This window comes from Coloeus monedula (assembly GCF_965178545.1).
Source record: "Coloeus monedula genome assembly, chromosome: 1".
NCBI classification, from domain to species: domain Eukaryota; kingdom Metazoa; phylum Chordata; class Aves; order Passeriformes; family Corvidae; genus Coloeus; species Coloeus monedula.
The window spans coordinates 60,630,452-60,649,130 of NC_138781.1; the positions used below are offsets into that span (position 1 = coordinate 60,630,452).

Below are 18,679 nucleotides of genomic sequence, written 5' to 3' on the forward strand. Positions count from 1 at the left end.
GAAGTTCATTTCATAGAATGGCAAACCTGACAAAAATACTACCTTAGAATGTATTTGTTTTGCCAGTTAATGGGGTGTAGTCTAGCTCTTTTCCTCCACAGACAGTTGCCCAAAAGAAACAGGCAAAAAATCCACAAGAGCATGTGTGCCAGCAGCATATACTTTCATATATTGGAATGAAAGTAAACTGCCCAGCTCAGTATCCTGTTCATGGAGATAATCTGTGCTTAAGTGGTAACATATCATATGGCAAACTGCCCATGTGGCAGTGCCAGCGGTTGTGACATGAAACACCTAGGTTGCAAAACAGTTGGTCTATGGCGGAACCACCCTGTGTTTGAAGACTGGCACAGGAAAAGTGCCAAAGTTGTGTAATATGTTAGCTAACTTTTTGTTACAGTTAAGACTCTTCTAGAAGTGAAAACAATTCTGTGAACAGCAATAAAAATACATGTAAGAGGACTTTTCTAATGACATTTTAAAGCTTTCTACAAATTCCTGCTGCTGAGGGAAGAACATCAGGATTCACTCCTGAGGTTGCTTTACTTCACACCGGCATCCTACTAAAATGCATAATAACATTGCATTAGTATTGACACAACACTGCAGTCATGGATATTATTCTAAATTTAGAAATCAGCTGTAAGAAATTCTTTTGAATTATTTGTCTTACAATTTAACTTCAGAATCTGATGCGCTATAGCCAGTGTGCCTAATTATGATAATTTGCCTTGGCAACTGTTATTCATGATGTTATCTGCTGAAAACTGGTATCTGCTTAAAGCTGTATGGTTGTGCATTTTTAATCATCTAATAAGGACAGGTTTGTGTGATCCTGTTCATCCCTCCTCCTCCATTCTCTCTAATTGAAAATACACAAAGGAAGTAGAAAAAATAAACTGAAAAATTCAGTCAAACACTAGAATATTTGATTGACGGTTGAAAGAGAACATACTATGAATTTTCTATTATTTATTCCAAAACTCTTAACAGCCAAAGTATTAACAGGTTTAGAATTATATAACCACTAATTTTTAAGTTATCAATTTACCGCAGGATCATTTAGGTTGGAAAAGACTGCTGAGATCATCAAGTCCAACCTCTGGCCAGACACCACCTCGTCAACTAGACTATGACACTGAGTGCCATGTCCAGTTGGTTTTTTTGAACACCTCCAACGATGGCAGCTCCACCACCTCCCTGGGCAGTCCATTCCAATGTTTGACAACCCTCACCATGAAGAAATTCTTCCTCATGTTCAACCTGAACCTCCCTCGGTGCAGTTTGAGGTCATGTCCTCTCGTCACTTGTTACCTGGGACAAGAGACTGACCCCCTATAGTGGTTTGGCCCAAAATATTCATTACTGCTTATCTTCTGTGAGATAAGAATTAGGAGAAACGCAAAGGAGGCACCAAACTTGAAAGAATATAAAGAAGTTTATTAACAGACCTAAAAGAGGGGAAAAAAAATTATACCACCTTCAGAACTCTCCTCCTCCCGCCACCTTCCTCCCTTCTCTCCCTGACAATGTAAAAAGACAACCCTTCAGATGTTCAGTCTGTTTACCACTTCCATAATAAACTTGGCCGCAGTGGAGGGTGGGGGGGGGGGGGGGGAGCCGAGCCGCTCTGGCTGCCCACAGCCCTGCTGGGGGGGGTCATCCTGGAGCCATGGGCCGGGCCTGCTGGCCCCCGCACGGGCCCCGCAGCCACTTGTCCCAGCACCGGAAACGAGAGAGAGAGCTGGGGGGCGGGGGGGTTGTCTATTCTGAAGTGTGGGTCACAGAGGCGGTCACAACTTTAAGTGGCTTAAAGAATTGTCCATATTCAAACTGGCCAGCTGATAGGTTCTATCAGGTCCCAGAGGAAGCTGTAAGCATCCCTTAGCAAGGACATCCCTTCTGGGACTATGCTTGTTAACCTATGACACCCCCACCTGTCTACACCAGGATGTGGGGAGAGATAAGATAGAATTGGGTTGCAAGCTGTGGGATGTGCCTGCAGAGGCACATAGCAGTACAAAGGAGCACATCACGGTACAAAGGAGCACATAGCGGTACAAAGGAGCACACGGCAGCATAGAGAAGCTTGTCTCCACCGGACCCTGGGGGGAGGAGGTGTCACATGGCAGACCCCTTTGGAGAGGAGGCTGCCGGGAGCTGATAGATGGGTGAACAGTGAGTGATCACCCCATAGAAGGACACTGAGAAAGTATGTTGCTGATGGGGCAACACGGGATAGGTCACATAGTGAGAATTGCCATGTAAGGAAATACTGTGCCTTGGAAAAGTGTACAGAACCAGCTTGTTTCTTTGAATAAACGATTCAGATTCCCTGCTGGTCTAAGTCTGTGCCTCAGTCGCTGACACCAAGCCAGTTGTAGAGATGAGGGGATTCAGGCAGCTGTAGAGATCAGTAAGATCCCCCATGAGCCTCTTTGTCTCCAGACTAAACAACCACAGCTTCCTCAACAACTCCTCACAGGACTTACTCTCCAAACCCTTCCTCAGCTTGACTGCCCTTCTCTGGACACACTCCAGCATCTCAATGTCTTTCTTTTAGAGGGGGGTCCAAAACTGAGCATAGGATTCACTGTGTGTCCTCACCAGTGCCAAGTACATGGGGACAATCACTGCCCTGGTCCTGCGGGCCACACTATTGCTGATACAGGCCAGAATGCCACTGCCCTTTTTGGCCTCCTGGGTACACTCTGGCTCATGTTCAGCTGCTGACCAGCAAGCCCAGGTCTTTTCCACCAGGCAGCTTTCCAACCACTCTCTCCCAAGTCTGTAGCACTGCAAGGGCAGGTCCTGGCACTTGGCCTTGTTGAACCTCGATCCATCAATGCAGCCTGTCCAGATCCCGCTGCAGAGCCTTCCTATTCTCTAGCAGATCAATACTCCCACCCAAAAGTTTATCTATTCTACTCAAAGTAAGCCAGCATACATTACATATAAGACCTTAACATGCGTGGCATGACTGTATGCATACATCTATGAGAAAAAAAAATGCAACAAACAACAGTCCAAGACATCTTCCTGCTTAGCCTGAATATGAGTGACTACATGTGTACTGGAAAACAGAGTTCATATGCCCTCTTTTTACCTTTATAAATCCATAACAAATCTTTATAGAGAGGTATTTAACTTAATAAATCTATAAATTTTTGAAACCTTGTGACATAAAGTATAATGGCTGTCAACCAATTTAATTGATATATTTAATTTGTGCTTTTTTTACACTGAGTTTAATTTTCTTCACAGTGGCTAGTAGGGTGCTGTGGTTTGGATTTGCACTCAAAACAGTGTTGATAACACAGGGATATTTTAGTTATTGCTGGTCAGAGTTTACTCAGAGCCAGGGGCTTTTCTGCCTCTCACAGCACCCTGACAGCAAGGAGGCTTTAGATACACAAGAAGCTCGGAGGGGACACAGGCAGGACACCTGACCCCAACTAACCAAAGGGATTTTCCATAACATATGGTGTCATGCTCAGCATATAAGCTGGTGGAAAAAAGAGGAAGGGGGGAAGATGGTATTCAGAGTCATGGCATTTATCTTCTCGAGTGACTATTACACGTGATGAAACTCTGCTTTCCCAGGAATGGCTGAACACCAGCCTGCCAGTTGGGAAGCAGTGAATTAATTTCTTGTTTTGTTTTGCTTGCATCTACAGCTTTTGCTTTAGCTATTAAAGTGTCTTTATCTCAATCCATGAGTTTTCTCACCTTTACTCTTTCTATTCTCTCTCCCATCCCACCATGGAGGGAGGGAGGCAGGGAGCGAGAGAGAGAGCGGCTATTTGGTGCTCAGTTGCTGCCTGGGGTTAAACCACATTTACTAGCATCTGAAAGCTTTCAGGGAATGAAATAAAGTTAAACCAAATTGTTATAGTAATGATCTGGCCTGTTCTTATTTGTGTTTTTTAAGATGTTTTTATGGACTTTTCTTATGTTTCATTTTGTAAAACAAAGGCATGCAGCTACGAGTAATAAAATTACAAGGCCATTAAAATATAAAAATTTTATATGATTTACAACAGTGTGTTTTTATTGTATGTGACCCACTTTATGTATGTTTTCACACTTTGGAATTGCAAGTCTAGTAGCAAGGTACATCCCTCTCTTATCCTACAGCTGTGCAGCCCTAAGTTGAGGTGTCCTCTTGTAACCACTCCTAAGAAAAACCTCACCTTGTGTTTAACAAGGAGTTCAGGATAGAAGGGTTGAACTACCCTTGGATGTGCCTGTTACTACTCGGGATTAATGCCTATAGGTTAAAAGGTTAGATTATAAGCCTCACTTTTACTTGGCCAAAGTCAGGTAAGAGGAGTCCTGGTGGTGTGCCAAGTACTATTATTGCACTAACTGCATTCAGATGAGATGTTTATTCTGCACAACAAGAGGTGCACTAGATCTGTAAAATTAAAAAATATTTATTTGTTTGCTATACCTTTCCTTGGAGGGGGTTATAAGCAACTCCTAATGACTTCAGGTTGAAGCTGAAGCCTTCTACCTGGAGGTTTTAATTTCACCTGACTAGCCCTCAGCTTTATTATTTGCTCTATGAAGGATAGACACATGCACAGTTACTGCAGGTGCTGGTCAGTACAAAGCTTCTGGGCAATTATTGCTGTGTGGGAGAGAGAAATGTGCCTCCATGTCTCTTTTTATATGAGAAAGGTGAAAGATAGACCAAGGAAGACACATATCAGGATAAAGGTAGACAACAGTTCATTTTTTTTTCTGTGTAAGGATCTAAGCAGCCAAATGGAGCAAACGAAGCAGACAAGAAAAGTTCCAATCTCTGATGCTGCTATTTGGCTAAGAGGCACTGGTGGTCAGCCTGCACAGGTGGGCCTGAAGTCCAGTAGTTCAAACTGACAGTCTGAAACACTCCTTATTTCCTGTTTTTCCTGATCCTAGTAAAGAACAAATGGATTTTTGAAGATAGAATTTCCTGTATAAGACTGTGATTTGATGACAGAATAGATACAATTTTAAGCTTCCCTGTTACATAGAACATAGCAGTAATGTGGTACAGGGTCACCCTGTTAGCTAAAATTAGTCCACCTATGTTTTTCAAAGCTCATACTGGCTAGCTTTTGCAGAGGATCAGGTATCATCACTTTGTGCAATATCAGAATCACTTTCCTGCTGCACACTAGATAATTTGACAAGAACATGCTTTTGCATCCATACATGCTCCAGGTGAAATTTTTGCTGCAGGGCTATTTGCTGATGCACTCAGCCAGTATGAACGGTTATGGAAAAAAGGCCTGTGTTTTAATGATAAATTTAATATATTCTTATGCACCACAATGGAAAAAAAGTTGCAAGATTCTGAGAATAAAAAGTATGGGAAACATGAGAACCTGATAAGCATGCTGTCAGGCACTCTAGAAATTACTTCTGCCTCAGGCTGTGCAAATAACTAATTCCTCAGTTTAATTGCTGAATTGAAAGGATAAAAACCTCAGCAAACTGTTATGCATTACCAAAACAAAATCCAACATGATTTTCTTTATTCAAAGTTAATGTAATTTTTTCCCTTTCTTCATAAGTGCTTGAAATTAAACACAACAGACAAAACCACTGGAGGGTTTCTGTAGGTGTCATCTTTTTACTCAGAGGTACAGGAGGTAGTACGCATATCCAAAATGTGTAATGTCTCAATTTGTCTTAAAGGGGAATCTAAATGCAGCAGAGAATTTGAACACAAGACATCCTAAGCAGTAGTTCAAAGTATTGTGCAGTGAGAGTCATGATGTCTTTTGTTGATACCTTTTCCATTTCTATGAATAGTTATTAATCAAATCTCTGACTCAGTGGCGACCCAGTTACTACATGCAATGTTAAGGACGTTGCCCTAAATTGCAGAAGACACTTGGAATGCAAACACATATGCATGCAGACATTTGCACACACAGTTCAGCATTGCATAAGGAAAATTTAGCTAGCTGCACATGATCTGGTGAACACGTATTGAAGAACTGCAGACCACCACCAAAATGCTGGTCTGTCTCCCAGAACCAGTGTTACTGCAGTAGCATGGTGATGAACAATCCTTTCTCTCAGCAAATCTGATTAGTCTAGCTGGAGTGGCAGGCTTGTGGTTCTGAAGCTAGACACAGAGTTGGCTGTCTCAGCCCCATGCTTCCTAAATCCCAATAATTTTTAAGTGCTTCTTTCACTTTCTTATATTAAATAAATATAAATGTCATGCATTGTAGTGAAGTACACAACTATTTTTTGAAAGACAGGTGCCACCAATAAATACATTTCTCCAGACCCAATGGTTTGAAAAACTAGATGTGATTTCACAATTAGTTTTTAAGGTAGCAAATCCCCCATTCTGGATACTTTGCTATTTTCCAGTTGATTTTCCACCATCAATTCTAATTGTGAGGACGTGCAAAAGTAACATTAAGGAGGGAAGGAAAGATCTAAATAAGCGGCTTGAAAGATGGTCTCTATTTTGCAAACATATTTGCATGTACTTATGAAATTAACTAACCATATAGATATCTAAGGTGGTTTTGTGGGCTTTGAAGGTTTGCATGAAAACAAAGTTTTTCCAGCCTGCCTTATATGAAAGCAACAGGCATTTTTCACATCAATGTGTGCTACATCAAGTGTATTTCACCAAGGTAAATTATATGCTTTATCCCCAAATTCAATGCATGAATATGCATAAAAATATTCTTATTTTAAAGGCAAGGAATGGAGGGAATGTGATTAAGATTTGTAACAAGGTTGGCAAGATTGGGGTAAGATACAGCTTGCATACATCAGGAGACCAAAGACACTATAGATCTTCAGCTTGGATAGAGAGATGAGCAGGGTTATGAAAGTCTACAGTGTTGTGAGTGGCATGGAAGAGGTTACTGTAGGATGATTACCCATGTCACAAAACAAGAGCTGGAAAGCACACAATCAATTCATCAGACAACAAGTCTATGACAAATAAGAGGAAGTTCTGTTTCACAGTGCATAATTAGCACATGAACTACTACACAGTTAGTGATGGCCACAAAACTGTGGGGACAACAGAACTATACAGATGCTGAAAGAGACACTCAGAAAATGGGAGTCTACAGGTCTTTAAAAACAGTGGTCTGGTTGCTTTTCCAGTTAAGGTGGCCTCAGAAGAACAATGGTATCTCTCCCTTGGAGCACAGCTCCACTGCAGGAGCACAGCTCCCCTTCAGGAGCCACTAGGCCTGGAATTAATACATGGTGAGCCACATCTTCCTTATTCATATCCCTTCTTATTGAGATGGCAATCAGTTCAATCAGCAGCAGGCTCCTTCTTTTTCTATGCTGAATACATCCCCCATTCCCCATCCCTGCTGGCTCTTTTCTTTCTTACTTGGGAAGTGGTGCAGTACTGCCTGGAAGATCAGTTAGGATGCCTTAACACCAGCAGTCCTTCAGGGAGATGGGTGACAAGGCTTTTTTTGCTGTATGGGCAAAGGATAATCTGGAATTAAGGAAGCGGACACAGAGAGATGGTGCAGTGGGAGTGAGGGGAAGTGCTCATATGCTCTGACTGAGCATGAACAGGAAAAACACAATTCCAGGGAACAGGACCCTCCTCACAATAATTATTTTTAGCTGTTTACTCTGCAGAGGATGGTTTGCTGCTGAGATTTATAGATAACAAGAGAAGAAGCTTATCTCAAGCAAATTATTATAATTATTTGCTCATTATCTAAAACTTATTTGGTTCTTGGCCTTTGCTTCTGGTGGAATTGCAGTCTAACATTCAGCAACAAAACAAATTGATGATGCCACCATCAAGGCCAGTGTCACAATGTATTCATTGTGACTACAGAGAATAAATAAGAGGGTGAGCATTACACGGAATTTTAAAATAAACAGAATCTGTCCGCTCTCCTTCTCCCCAGCAATGCTTTCAAGCTTACTTGCATGAGTCCAAAAATGTGACAACATGAGATATTTACTCCTGCTCATAAAAATAGTTTTATCAAAATTATCACGTGGGACTATTACTACAAACATATCCCATGAGGAGAATTCACTGTAAGTAGGACACAGAGGCAGAAATCTCACTTACAGTTTCAGCTGTGGTATCTGTCTCACACAATCAACACTTTAACTCCAGAAAGCTGTGTATATTCAAAAGCCAAGAGTATATTCTTTCCTTTGCAGTTAGAGACTTGCACAGAAATATCAGGGAAAGGTTTTAGTATTTTGGATTACAATTCTCAGTGTTGAAGGGCTATGTTTTTTAGGGCAGAACATTTGGATAAGACAAGAAAGTCTGATGGAAACATTCAGTCCTTTTTAACATGTAATGTCGATACCTCAGAGAACAAAAATACAGGACTGATCACAAAATTTGAACTAGGTCAGCAGCGTTTCTTCTCTCAAAACACTCCTGAGTGTTGCCAGCTGGAAACTCAGGGCATGTTATGTCACAGCAACTGCAGAATAATTTTTAAGCCTGTAATTGTGTCTTAATTCTCACTCTGGTTCTAGAGGTATGCTAATATAGTGCAAAAGCAGCCACAGAAAGTATTTTGGTGGTACTTCTGACAGCTAATTAGCATATTTCACTACTGCATTGAGTTTTACACTGTAATGCATAAAGTTAATTTCACAAGTGTAGGAGAAAAGTTATTCTCTTCCCTGACCTGTACACTGCATTGAAAAAACATTTGCAGGATTATCTAGGTATACTATCTACAATAATGGCATTTATGTGTAATGTTACTGCTTTTGTTGTGTTTCTACATGCATAGAAAATATATAAAATAAGACAGATTGCTAGTGTGTTAACAAGAGAAACACAAAAATCAGTTTTGTTTTCGTGCTGGATCTGAGAAGTAGTTTTTCAAAGGCACAAATGACAGGTTTGTTTAAATCCCATGGAAATTCACTTATCACACATTTATGCCTTTAAAAAATCTGCAGCTTTGGATTACAAAAGACCAGTATTAAATCTAAAGGCTTTAATCCAAATACCGTTTTTGCACAGCCAGCAAAGATATGCAGTGTTCAAAGAGATGTCTACTTACTACAGAGTATATTCAGCTCATAAAAATGCATTCACTTAATTCATAACAAAAAGGACTTAAGGACCTGTGTTACTCCACACATAGGAATAGCCTTGCTAGAGAAATTGCAAATGAGGGGAGGTAAAATCGTGTGATGTACATCTTGTTTGGCATAAGTAACTACCCTGCCACAGAGGTCAGTCTAGGTATTCCAGTGTCACCCTCTATTATCACCTATACAGAAAGAAAAAGCTAGTTCAAACCTTACAGACCAACAGATCATAGCAGGTTTAAGCCTCAGATCTGTGAGTAACAGGAAGCTCCACAATATAGCACTTTTTTTCTGTAGTTTCCAAATATGATTGAAAGGCTGATAAAATTCTGTGAAATAAACTATCAAATAACTGAGGTGATTTTTGAGAAGAGATATTGATTGCTATCACAGTTATTAGTTGTACAAAAATATAATAAATATATTCTTGTTATCATTTATACTTATGCAGTTATCGGCGCAGCTCCTTGTGCCCAAAATGTTGACTTTTTTTGTAGGCATTGTGAAGGCAAACAGGTTAAAGCATACTCAGCCAGAAGAAAAGTATTTACAGTGCATCTAACACCCACCCAAAAACATCCATGCAGATAAATAACCACAATCTTTTATTACAGTAGTATGTTAGCTTTGACTCAGCCCTAAAATAGATCCCCTCTGGCACTGGAGCTGACAGTAGCTGTGGGGTCAGTCTGCACCTTCTCTGAGTGCTGCAGATGAAGAGTGAAGAGTGTGCATGCACTGGGCAGGAAGAGCTGAAGCAGAGGGGGAAAGGCAGCACTTCCTTCACAATGGAAATGCACACATGCCCTAGCATGTATCTGGCAACAATGTCCTAACCTGTGGTTCACATAACTACTGTCATCTCAGGAGAAACCGAGAAAAATAAATAAGGCTTAGAAACTGACCTGTTTTTCATTTTCATCCTCCAGTCTCAGCCTGTCCTCAATGCAGTTCCTGGCCTGAAGGAATGCCTTCCTCTGAGCCCTTTCTGTCAAAATCCTCACAAAGACCCCATACAAATTTACACTGACAAAAAGGATTGCATTGGCCACAAGCTGTAAGAAAGAAAGAAAAATAAATGAATATTTTATAATACAGATTTTTATTTTATATTTCTGCTCAGCAAAATATATATATAAAAAAAACCTGTTTGAAAACTGTGCTTTGCTAGTCCTGTAACTGATACCCCCTCCTGCAGTGAAACAATTACAGCAGCTACCACAAATCCAGACAAGCAATATTGTACAATACAGAATTTTACATCTGCTGAAGTTAATTTCTTTTATGATGATCTGTAGCTTGTCATCTTCGTTCATCATAATTTCTTTCATCAGCCCATTGGCAGATGTGTCCATCTAATAAGGAGAGCAATATCATCAGTATTGGTTCAAAATACCCTGAAAACTGAAACTGTTTTCCTATGCCTTTGTAAAGTAAGGATATTATTGTTCCTTTTTTTATAGTGGAGAAGAAAGGCACTGACAAACCTGTGACCAAATAAAAATGTGTGCCTAGGTACCCCAAGCTTTCATATTGTGTAGTTTGTATTTGGAAAATCTGCTTTTCTTCCCCTATCTACTGTCAGCAACCCTACTGTACTTTTTGAGAAATCATCCAAAATATCATTGATGCTATCTTGCACCAGATCTCTCAGAAGGTGCTGAGTCCTTTCAAATGATGGCCCTCAGCACAATGCAAGGCTATTTTTATGCAATAATCAGCAACCATGAATTACTTTGGAACTACATCTATAAACAGTGTTATTATGAAGGACACAAAAATGACTCAACTGCCCTTCTGGGTTTTTTTAATGTTTTAACGACATGTAATAAAGTTACTTAACTAACATAAATAACTGAACAGTGGTTTGTACACAACCTCCCAATCTAAGGCAATTCTGTCCAAGTTTCTCACCATGTCTCTGAAACATGTCTTCAGATTGTAATTTCTGCAATGAAATGTGTATTTAGTAAAGAGGAAATAATGCCTTTTTACCCAATGTATTTTCAGTACCAGTATCCTTATATACCCTAGAGCCTACCACAGCATCATGATAAGGATTTATGGGACTCACAAATTCCAAAAAATTCAGAAACAAGCTGGCATTTAAATTGGCCAAGTGTAAGCATAATAAGAGCAAAGAAAGACATTACAGTGAGTAAGAGCAAAGAAAGACATTACAGCAAGTAAAACAATTCATATTAAGTTCCTATGCACCTAAAATACTTCAAAAAGACCATAAAATTGACATTTGTTTCCTAATTCAAGTTTACTAGCGTAAATTAGAGAGGAGACCATTTTTGTTTGCACAGTATAATGGGTCAAAGTCTACACACATGAACAACATAATCAAATGTTAAGAAAAATAAAGCTACTGATGTTGTAGAGAATGCTTCCTAACAGGAAGGTTGAAGGTTTTGTGGTAAGCCAATATGCCGATATGGTAAACAAAGATCCAAAATGGCATCCCTGATGTTTTTGGAAAGACTTTGGGAAATGTTTGACCCTGCAAAAATAAGAAGGAAATCTCTGATGCGTGTTAGAATTTCTGATTCTAAAGGTAATATATATCACACCTCTTGTGACCTCAGAATAGTGGGAAGAATTGAAAGACTCTATCTGGGTCAGTTTTCCAGACCTTCATGGATTCATAAGTCCTCTAACTTTTACCTTCAAACCCGGTTGTTTTTAGTTAATAGGACACCAACAACAAATTCCCTGCAAACATTCTCACCAGCACAAAATCCAAAGATAACCTGTCACAATAAAAGGAGCTCTACCTAACATTAGTGGTACTTTTCCCCTCAGTTATCAAAAAAGAAACCATTATTTCACAAAGGCTAAAAGCAGTGAAGAATGATGTTATAGCTTTCTCCCGAGAATGGCAAAATGCAGGTTCAGGTGCATTCAAATGAATTTTAACCTAACAATCTCATATACCACTTAGTTACATGCCACTTCTGATGATAATACAGATAGTAAAACTTTGAAGATGAAATGCAGTACATGAGCATATTATTTCATGATACAGGCTGAGCATAAATAGTCTGCAATTCCTATTCTGCTTTATTTTGTTTGACCACAGAGAACTGTTTGAGGTGTATCAATTTTTTATCACAAGTTAACACCTACTAAAATGAAATGACTGTAGAAATTCCAGTGGAATCCTATTTTTAGAGACATGAATGTGGCCACACTCACTGTATCTCTGCATTTTGTCATGCCGAAGTATAGTGGCAACAGTGTATTTTAAAGCTAATTCTTAAAGTGCAATAGAATAAAAATAGAAAGGATTTTTAAAGGTTGTATTCAAAGACAGTGAAGAGAGCCCACAGAATGAACAAAGCTGACAGTTACAGACAGTGCAACTGCTTGACCCTGTCCGTACACAAAACAGCTGTTAATAACACAGGGTGAGAAACTATCTTTATGTGCTGATATCAGAGTGGCTCAAGACATAAATAATTACCACTACAGACAATAAAAAAAGTCAACTCTGTTTCTGTATTTCAACTGGAAACAGTAAAACACCATATATTGTAACAACCTGCCAACTGTTCGGGGACTATCATGATTTCACTCAAGCAGCAGTGATCACCTGGACTTGGGGTACGTGGGTCCCTGCTACTTTCAGGCTCAGCAGGGTAAGTAATTTTCCAACATGCTTTGAACAGTTTAAGATAAAACAGAGGCTTAGCTGTCAGCTCTGGCCTGCAGGGAATCAGAAAAGTGATAAAGCAAGTAAAAGATTCATAGATTTCAAAATGTGAGAAAAGAAAGTAGGGCAGATTGTCTCCTGAGGTATAATCCTTTCCTCCGCAACCCATTTCTACTTAATTATTATTTTTTCCCCAATTGCAACTGAATACTAGTCTTTTGCTCTAGGTTTCTCAAATGTGTGCCATTTTTCAGTCCTTTCATTTTAATACATACCTCTATATCTACACACATACATACATATATATACATATACATACATACATATATATACACACACACACACACACACACACACACACATATATTTCATACATTATGTCCCATAATTCCAGGAAAGACTGTGAGACTTGCTGTTAAAACTAAGGAACATTGAAGAGGTACTAAGGCATTTAGAACTGCTGAAATATCAAGGACTTTCATTTTAGGTCATTCCTACATTATTTACTATACTACTGCTTAGTAGGAAAAAGAGTGCTCCTAAGGTTTCACCATCCCGTTTTATTCATAGAACTACAAAAAAACCAATTTACTTGATGCAACACAAAATGGTTCAAAGACAATTTTATGCTGAAAACTTTCAAACAATGTTACTCTTTCAATCCATAATGAGATTACAGGTCAGCCAGAACAAAAAAAAAAAAAAAAATGGTATCAGGGTCATGAAAGCATTTTTCTAAATTTTTTTGGTTTTTTTATCACTGCCATTGAATCTTGTCTCATGCATTCTGCTTATTGCAGCATTTCAGTATGAACATCCTGAGCTTTAAGATTCTCTAGTCATAAGTGGTTATACTCCCTGTCAGTGGATGAATTCTGGCATGGTTACTTGTGTGAGAGCGTTACCAAAGACAGACTTCCAATATAGCTAATCCTTGTGCACTGCCTAGTCAGGAACCTCCAGCAGGTATTTCAACCAAATGTCTGGCTCTCTCTCCTGTTTATTTCTCCATTGCATTTTTTGGGTCTCAATTTACTTTTGGAAGGGAACTCAAACTGTGCAATACAGCAACACCCATCAAGGAGTGAGAAAGTAATTCTAGCAGCAGACATATGTAACATGCACATGCATACACAGAGCTTGAGGAGTTTAATTAAAGATCTCCTTCTTATTCCCCAGATTCATCTCCCTCTTCTTGAGTCTCCCACAGGATTAGTTGAGAAACTCTTTGAAGAGTCTTTTGAAACCTTTTTCTCTATTCCAGATAGGATTTATTCTCTACTTCTTTTTCTTTCAAAGCAAGGACGCTCATGTGTGCATTCATGGGTGCTCTTTCTCAAATAAATGGTGAAAAATTCTTCTACATATTATTATTTTCCTTTTGAGAGGACTCTGCTTACTCAGCAGACTAGCTCTGTTATCAGGTTAAAAGTCAGATTGTAGATGGTTCAAACTTAAAGCTGGTTTTCATTGGGGAGTAGCTTTCTGTTTGTACTACAATATTGTCTCAGAAAAAAATGTGGATACTTCACAAAGGTGTAAGCGACTTCCGGATCACAGAAAACATTTTAACAAAGTGATATTCATACATGTGGTTATTGAAGTGCCCAGCTGAATAGACTAAATGATAAACAATCATACATAATCATAGACTAAAGAATAAAGGAAGGAAACTTCAGGAGACTCCCTCAGAATTGCATTGTGCTTTCTAAAAGGTGGACTTGTGGTGTGAGTAGGACTTCAATAGTTACCACTCCCAGAATTATAATTTAGGGGCTAATATCAATATTCGATTTATTCTCAGAAGCATGAGTTCTCATGAAAACCCATAACGTAGACTGGAATATGTAGGAGATATGGCCAGCATTTAAATATGAAAACTGAAATTTGCAGGAAAAGAAAAGATCAATGCAATTCCTGTATATCTTAATCCTTAAATACCTGATGAGAGGTATGGTGAGTCTAAACTCTGCTTACAGTTTTCTCCATTAACTGAATTTTACTGCAAGTAATTTCTGTGCCACTATTGTTGTTCCTGTTAAGATAATGTAATATTTACTCATTCTGTCAAAATACTTTGAGATATGGCAATGCAATGCATTACTTTAAAATATGAATGTCTATTGTGAGGGATGTTTCTAAAGAAGGAGTCATGAACAGCTTACAAAAATGAGTCAGTGCTTCTATCATTAAAACCCTTGAAGAGCAAGGCAAGACTCTGCTCTTTATGAAAATTTTTGGTATCATGAACAAGAGTTTAAACAAAAATATTTTCTCCTGTTACGGAAAATATACCATTAGAGCAGTGCTTTATTTACAGTGCTAGACAGTACAAAGGAGAATGCACAACCAGCTCTTGATTCTGACACAGTTTTGTTAAGTTTAGTAATTAATTTAGTCAACTCACTTTGAAACATTTTGAGCATACTTATTTACTAAATCTGCTCCCTCTGATTACTGAAGTAGTGTAACACAGGAAAGAGAACTTTTTCTTAGTTCCTGACAGTCTCCTGAAAAGAACACACTCCTACCAGAGGAGGCAGCTAAACAATTTTTCTCCAAATAAATGTATTCCCATTTTGAATAAACATCCCTCTATTATTTTTGTAAAGTTTTTGTTCCAGCTGGCTTATATCATATGCTAAGGAAATGCTGTTCTGCTGTGCTATTCACCATGGTTTCTGTGCTCATTAATAACCTCCTGGATGTACAGCATACTCTAAAAGAAGATTAGTGAGCAGTTATTTCAGTGATGAGTGCAGATGTCACTGTTGAGGAAAAGACAGTAGCACTGGGATGTCTATAACCATACAAGTAAAGAGAAATTTTTACAATATCTAGGATGCTAAGTCCACTAACCACAGCCAGTTTTTCTGAAGTGTACATGCACAATGTGTAATTGCAGAAATCCACTCTGTGTCTCTGCCTTTGTTTGCATACCTGTTTGACCAAAGTAAAAGACACAATTTATAAACACTGTTTAAAATACATGCCATACACCTTTGTAAAAAAATTCCCTCTACAAAAGCAGAGTCATTGAGAGCCATCAAACACCTCAGTCTTAGAAATTTCACTTCTTCCATCTTTCTCCAAAGGATATGCCATTTTAGCTTGGAAGCATGCTCTGGGAGAAAAGCTAAGTGCACCTCCCTCTCATGTTATAGACTGTTGGCTATTTATCTTGTCCAAAGCGCTTACCTCTCAGATTAAGTAGCAGAGAATTAGGATGGAATAGCAGAAGTAGAGCTGATTGAATCATAAATTTGGAATCCTAAACCTTATGTAGTACTGAAACTTAAAAAATTTTGGTAAATGTAACTATAATTATGCAAGATACCAAATATTTCTTTTGCTGAAGTTTCAGAGCAGCAGCTTTCTCATCAATACCCTCAGTCAAGTATGTGACATGAATCTATGACATCAATTTCAGGATCCTGTTTTTGAGATTCTCAACTTCTGTGCCTTTCTTAGGGAATTTCTGAAAGGAACTCACAATTCTATCATTTATACCTTTCCCAAGATCAATAAATTAAGTCTTTATTTTGATGTACCAAGACTACTGGGTTTGGGGCTTTTTGGTTTTTTTTTGTTTTGGTTTTGGTTTTTTGTTGTTGTTGCTTGTTTTTTGTTGTTGGTTTTTTTGTTTTGTTTTTTCCTTGTTAGAAAGACAGAAAGCAGTACTTATGCACAAGAACTTTTGTTCTTTTCTGTTTTTCTAATGAAGTAAGAAAGCCAATTTTTAGGGAATAGGAAAAATACCATACAAAGAGAGGTAACCTACAATAGAGCACTGATAGATGAAATTTTAGAAAAAAGAAATAAAGGACTGGATGAAAAACACAGGCTGAAATACCTTTAAGCATAACTTCTAAATCACTTCAAACCTTTCCAAATAATGAATGACTTCATAAAAGCTGTACTTCTGGGAAAAAAAGAAAAAAGACCAAAACACACAGCAATATTCTTTTACAAATGGTTGGTGAAACTGCAACAGTACTGTTTGAAACTTGCCAATGGTAAGCACTGGGCTATTGCACTTCAGATATAAAAAAAAAAAAAAAAAAAAAAATTAAGAAAACAGTATTATTTGTCTCCACCTGATGCCTGTTTTTTTCCATAATGTGTACCTACTGATACACCTGTGTTATTGACAACATGTGTTGTCAACTTGTGAACAATATTAATTATTTCTCTTGGTCTCATATTTGTATACACAAGCCCAACTGATGTTAGTATCAACAATCTTCCCATATATCAAACTAGAACTTAAGATGGATGACTAGAGGTTACTTCTACATAAAGCAACAAACTCTCTTCAAAGCCCACAGAAGTGGGGCTATTCAGAAGAGAATATTGGAAAAATATTACCTGTGAAGGAAAAATAATTTCCCAGTCATCCATATTAATTTCTGGGTAGACAGGAGAACTGGCTTTCCACAGTTTTTCTGAGAGGCTACAAATGCCTCTCAGAGAAGATATGACAGATGTGAAACCTCAGCTGTAGTTTTCTCTTGCTCTTACTGTGTACTTCACTCCAGTGTGTAACAGGTTCACAGCACAACACATACCCAACACAATAATATGGACTCAATCACTTCCATCTGTGGAAAGACGACACAATGAGCTACCCAGAAAAACATTAAAATATTCTTGCTCATGCATTACATGTCACATCTCACATATTTCTTAGTTCTGAGAAGATACAGGCAAATGTTACTGACATGGTTTAGGAATGGTATTCCCCAATTTAGTGCTGTCACCGAAACACTCCAATCCATGCAGAAACACTCCAAACCATGCACAGCTCTCTCACTCACTCCCTCCTCCCGCTCCTCATCCTCCTGCAGCAGCTGGAGAGGAGAAATGGAGGCACAACAGGCAAAGATCATTGGTGGAGATAAGAACAATTTATCAGAAACAGCAATGAAATAAGCAAGGTAACAGCACAATATCAATGACAGAGTGCACAGGAGAGGGAAATTATTTACACGCTATTGTTCACCACCAGCAATACCCTGAGCACGGGGAGGGAGCCCTTCTCCTGCCCCTGGCAATGATGGGAGATGGTATAGGATAACCTCTGCGTCTGAGCCAAGCCTCTTGTGGCTACTGCAAACATTAACCCTCTCCTAGCTGGAGCCAGGGCAGTTACTTATATTTCTTTTCTGATTTAGCTGTTGCATTCTTTTGCAGTGTATTTTAAGCCATCACAGAACAAATAAACCCTCAGTTCTTCAGTATACTGGAAGTGTAATAGTATACGCTTCTGTACACTTGGTAGTTTGCTATGGGTTTGGGTTTTTGGACATTGCAATTGTTTCCAAACATTATGAATAGCTGCTATCTATCACAAAATACTTGGAATATATTGCCAAAGCCATTTCAAATAATTTCTATAGCAACTGTGGCCAACAGTTTTATTTATTTATGCATGCTATTAACTTCACAGAGTCCAGGTTATCAGCCTCTGAAGCTATTCTATATCAACTCGAATTCTACAGCTTTCTCCCTTTTTTCTATTGGTTAGTATAACACTATGTTGTGCAATTAGAGCATAGTGCAGTAATTTCTTGTCCAAAATTTATTTACATTTGCTATATGCAATACATGGTTCCTTTCCCACACAAGAATCAATCTGAATATCTTTTTTTTTAAGCTGAAGTAACTAAATGCATCAAGATTGTGGGGATATACAATCCAAGCTAGTTTGAAACCTTTAGTTTGAAACCATAGTTGCTAGGTGACTGGACCTTCAGATCTTAAGTGCAATTTTTCTTCATTTGAGTCCTGTGCATGGCTGAGAAACAGCATGTAGTGGTCTCAGTCTGGTGCCTGGCTGCTGTAGACAGGAAGCATTTCTTATCTAGAGTACAGCTCTTAGACTACAGGTGCAGAATGAGGCCATGGTTTCAGTTCAGCAAGGGCAGACACATTTTCAGACTGCGA

At 38.7% G+C, this 18,679-nt stretch overlaps 1 protein-coding gene across 1 annotated transcript in view; it reads right to left on the reverse strand.

Moving 5' to 3' along the window:
* ADCY1 (adenylate cyclase 1) overlaps positions 1-18,679 on the reverse strand; it is a gene marked incomplete at both ends in the record, with an annotated part of 147,130 nt that overhangs the window by 95,283 nt on the left and 33,168 nt on the right. Inside the window, one exon of the mRNA XM_082278765.1 lies at positions 9,981-10,130. Coding sequence (XP_082134891.1) covers positions 9,981-10,130 — 150 coding nt within the window. The remainder of the gene's footprint in view (positions 1-9,980; positions 10,131-18,679) is intronic.